This window comes from Penaeus chinensis, chromosome 37, assembly GCF_019202785.1.
Source record: "Penaeus chinensis breed Huanghai No. 1 chromosome 37, ASM1920278v2, whole genome shotgun sequence".
NCBI classification, from domain to species: domain Eukaryota; kingdom Metazoa; phylum Arthropoda; class Malacostraca; order Decapoda; family Penaeidae; genus Penaeus; species Penaeus chinensis.
Window position 1 is genome coordinate 1,796,366 of NC_061855.1, and position 5,000 is coordinate 1,801,365.

The 5,000-nt window shown below is 41.8% G+C and overlaps 1 protein-coding gene across 1 annotated transcript in view; it reads right to left on the reverse strand.

Annotated features, from left to right (window-relative positions):
• The window catches only part of LOC125045712 (putative neural-cadherin 2), a 39,365-nt gene that overhangs the window by 14,748 nt on the left and 19,617 nt on the right, over window positions 1-5,000 (reverse strand). The window contains exons 7-9 of the mRNA XM_047643141.1: window positions 3,258-3,439; window positions 2,348-2,475; window positions 1-85 (exon numbers count right to left, since the gene is read on the reverse strand). The exon at window positions 1-85 is cut by the window's left edge and continues 221 nt beyond it. Of these exons, the coding sequence (XP_047499097.1) occupies window positions 1-85; window positions 2,348-2,475; window positions 3,258-3,439 (395 nt within the window). The remainder of the gene's footprint in view (window positions 86-2,347; window positions 2,476-3,257; window positions 3,440-5,000) is intronic.

Below are 5,000 nucleotides of genomic sequence, written 5' to 3' on the forward strand. Positions count from 1 at the left end.
CGCTCACGACTTCGACTCGACTCGCTTCCCCGCCCACAGCGCCCGCCACGCCCCTCACCAGACGCCCTAGCACGCCCTGGCCGTTCTTTAAAGGCGGGGGGGGGGGGGGTAAGTAGTATTAGGATCGGATTATATTAATACATGTCAGATATCGATAGAATGTTTAGACGATATATATCTAAGATGAATTGGGTTGTGTTCAACTGTTCATTTATATAATATCGAAATCAGATTAATTTCTAGAGGTGAAGGTCAACAGGCCCATCTGTTATATCTGCATAACATCTGTTTCGTAAAACAGTAGTCTATGATGGCGATGGAAAAAAATATATAGGTAATATAATTATTGATACTATTATTGTTATAATGACTAATAATTTAATAATATCGTCAGACGGATAAGCATCTGCTTTTCTCTAATTTCCCTCAATCATTATATTTATATTGCTCAGATAAAAGATCCCCGTGATACAGTCTCATTACTAGTACTATCAGCAACCGATTCCTGTATAGGCATTTGAACTCCCTAAGTTCCCAGTCTACTTATCTACATCAGTCATGAATAAAACACGTAATAAAATGTCATTACAAGTACTGCTAATTCAGATTCTCAATATAAGTTCTTTCCTACCCTATATAAACATCTGAACTGCTTGTACCTCACAGTATCCTTATCTGTATCAGTTATCCACAATAAAATATAATTAAGAGTAATATTAATTCAAACTCTCAATTCTTTCACATCCTATAATTTTACCCAAACCGTTTCCTAGATTGTATCGAGTTTTGAATCCCTTCTGCCTCCCAGTCTCCTTATCTATATCAGTCATAATAAAATATAATTCCGAGTACTATCTATGTAAATTCTCTACCGACAATTTTTTAAATACTATAAGGTGCATTAAACTAATTTACCTGAAGCGTTTCCTATTCTCTTTTTCTATATTAGTCATGAAACAACATCGCCATAACAGAATGTCGTTACGAGTTCTATCAATGCAAATTCTTACTGTCATTTCCTTCACATCGTATAAAGTCCTATCCAATATTTTACCCAAACCGTTCCCTACCCTATATAGACATTTGGATTCCCTAAATTACCCTGTCTCCTTATATATTTCATAAAAAAAAAAAAACATCGCCATAATAGAATGTCATTACGAGTTCTATCAATGCAAATTCTTACTGTCAATTCCTTACGGCCAAGTCCTATAAACAACTTAACCCAAACCGGTTCCAACCCTATATAGACATTTGGACTCGGTCTGCCTCCCAAAGTCAACCACAGAGTAATACAGTCACCCTTTGCAGTGTTATAGCACTGTGTTAACCAACCCCGAAGGTACTAACTCGCCTCTCTATTATCTCGTGTCTTTGTAGTTCAATGTTGTCTCTCACTTCGCTGGTGTAACAATGCCACCATTACGTTAAATTAACCAAGATTACAGGCTTCTCTCTATCTCGGGAGTTCACTTTATTGAATCGTAAATTCTTTAAGGGTTGTGCGGTTTGTATGGATGAGTGTTTGTGTGTGTAGAGTTGAATGTATTCGTATATATACATTCTTATACAGAAGTATATGTGTACATATACAAGTACGTGAACATAGGTATACATATATATAAAAAAAGACATATGTACTTAAAATCGCACATATAGTTACAAGCTAAAATACATACGAAAGTATCAATACCCGTTTATATACAGTCACACATATTTGTGTATGTGCGACAGGTCATTTTTCGGAGAAAGTACGGGTGGCCATTGCTTACGAAACATTTTTCCAGTTGATTTCGTTGTTTCGCACGTTTTCGACCTTCATTTCAACCGCAAACCACCATTTCTAGAATTTTTTCAACACCGCGACCACAGCCGTCACGCGCGCATTTCACATTTAAGGTTTCCTTGCTTATTCCTCTTAACATGGGGGTCCCTGTAATCCACTTTTCAGAGGCCTGCGGCCCCCTAACCCCTGCCAGGGCAACAAACCTTCACCTCGTAATCAAGTCAAGAAAAAGTGAACTTAAAGCAAGAGATCCTCGGCAACACGAACTGAAAAGCCGCGGCAGTTATCTTCAGGTTAAATATCCACGCTACGACCTGAAACAGAGCTGACAGTTGATAAAACTATAAATGTGCTTTAGAAAACATTACTTGTCTATACTCCTTTATCAGTACTTTCCAAGTCCACTACCCCCTCCCCCCTCCCTCTCTCTGACGGTCGGGTACCAGCCGCCGCGATCACAGCCGTCACGCGCGCACTTTACCTTCAGGTTTCCTCACTTTTTTATTTTAACAAGGAATTTCGCCCTCTGTGACCCTTTTTAGGGGGCTATTGCCCCCTAACCCCCGTTAGGTAGAACAAATCTTCACCTCGTAGACTAAACACAAGAGATCCTCGGCAACATGACCGCGACCCAACACCCGCGGCAGTTCTCTTCAGGGTAAATATCCACGCCATGACCTGAGACAGAGCTGACGGTTGATCAAACAATAGATGCACTACTAGTGAAAACATTACACGAGTAAACCCTTCATCACAAAGGGATTTTGGTTCTTGTATAGCAGCGCCACACCCGTCTCTCCTCATTTAATTTACGTTTTCTTGCATTTTGAGCACTGGCCTCGCGAAGGAGACAATTCAGTTTTATTGGCAACTTTTTGTTTCCTTAAATGCGATTGGTCTGTGAGGCACGCCTTCAGAGGTGGCTGGCGCGTGATGTCACACACTCCACCCACACCGCGGGTCCCCTACCCTCCCTTCCCCTACCTCCTCACTCCTCTCCTCCCCTCTCCTCTCCTCCTCTCTCCCTCCCTCTCCTCCCCTCTACTCTCCTTCCTTCCTTCTCCTCCATCCCCCACCCATCCTCCCACCCCCAGAGCGGCGCGTGACACTGGAAACAGCAGGATTAAGATTTTATTTAGGAGACTTTCTCCGTCATTATTCGTTTGCGGAGAAAATGTATAAAGAAGAAATATTTTGGAGTGATTTATCGATATCCGGTGTCAAAAAATGAGGTAAGCGCACCCGTACTAATGCCGAAAATTGACCTATTTGTGTGTATGTGGACAAATACATAAATAGATATCCGAACAGATAGATATCTAGAGCTAACAAAACTGCCCCTCCTCCCTTCCCGCCCCCTATCCCCTTCCCACTTCCCCCCTTCCATCCCGTCCTCCCTACCCCCTCTCCCTTTCCCCCTTCCCTTCCCCCTGCCCTCCTCCCTCTCCATTCCTCCCCTTCCCCCGCCCACCTTTACACCATACCATGGGCGTCCAGCCTCGCGTGAGGTCCTCGGGCGTGGTATTCAGCAATCTGAGGGGCGTCGCGTGTGCCAGGGCGTCCAGGGGAAGGATCCTCACGACCACGGTTACGTTGGCACTCACTCCTCGCTGGCCCCACAGATGGTCGCTCACGGAGAACTGCAGGTCGTATCTGTCGGCGGGAGGGAAACATATTGTTTTTTTTTTTTTTTTTTTTTTTTAGGGGGGGGGTGAGGGGAGTGAGGGAGGAGAGGAAGTGTATTTTGGGGGGGTTTTGAATGTGATTTTTTTTTTTATATTTGTCTTTTTCTGTCATTCTATCTTTCTCTCATTCGCTCTCTCATTCTCTCTCTCTCTCTCTCTCTCTCTCTCTCTCTCTCTCTCTCTCTCTCTCTCTCTCTCTCTCTCTCTCTCTCTCTCTCTCTCTCTTTCTCTCTCTCTCTCTCTCTCTCTCTCTCTCTCTCTCTCTCTCTCTCTCTCTCTCTCTCTCTCTCTCTCTCTCTCTCTCTCTCTCTCTCTCTCTCTCTTCTCTCTCTTCTCTCTCTCTCTCTATCTATATATTTATCTATCTGTCTGTCTGTATCTCTATCTCTCTTATTTTCTATTTTAAATTGTACTGTAGCATATAATAGTCAATGCTCTTGAGATTCCTGTGCAATCTACAATTTATTTATATTCATATTATGTACTGCATGTCACGCAAACTTGAATGCTTCAATCTGTGTGTGTGTGTGTGTGTGTGTGTGTGTGTGTGTGTGTGTGTGTGTGTGTGTGTGTGTGTGTGTGTGTGTGTGTGTGTGTGTGTAGATGTTCAATAGTGAAGCACGTTTTACGGGGGTTTCAAAAATATTGGTTATACTATAGATATTTTGAAGATCGTGCATCCTAACTGTCAGAGATAAAAACAAGCAGTATTTCGACAAATAAAACTTGTATAATCCTTGGCTTGTGTCTGGTTGTATTTATTATGCATGATTATATTTTCGCAAAACAAAAGCCCTTTTAATGATATGTTTGTAATATTCACAATAAAGTTCTGTACTTGAGTATTATAACGAGTACAGATTAACCGGTTCGCGAGACATTTTCGTGGAAAAACGTTAATCTGTATAAATGTGGAAAATGTATAGGAGAAAAGTGTATAATGTACAAAGTAAATATTTTCCTATCTTGAGATAAGTTCTTTACAAAAGATGCTCCTTAATTGATGCATCACATCCAGTGGCATTAATAAGATAAATTCAACAGGAGGGGGAGGGGGTAAATCAGACCAAGGGAGGGGGTAGGGAGGCGGGGCAGTGACCCCTCCCCCTGGCTATGCCCCTTAAATGTACTAAAAATGTTAGGGCATTGGCCAAGGAGGTGGAATAGCACGCTCACCAGCTGCCTCCGTGATGACACCACTGATCATTTCAGTATAGTAGCATTCCATTCACTCATACACTGATAGAGATGCTGATGCTTACATTCCGATGAGGGTGACAGCATGTAATAGCTTTGATGCGGACATACACGTATTGCTTTTCCGCCACATAAACTGCGTTGATAAATTATTGATGCGTTTCAGTACTTTTTTAGACTAAAATACGCTTTCAAATACGTATGAAAATGTATTATCACGGTGAAGAATGTGTCCTTCTAGACTACGAAGATATGTAGTTACATTTTGATTTTTTATATCGTCATTTCCATTCGGATCATTTGATGAATTTTCCTTCGTCTTGTAAGTAGGA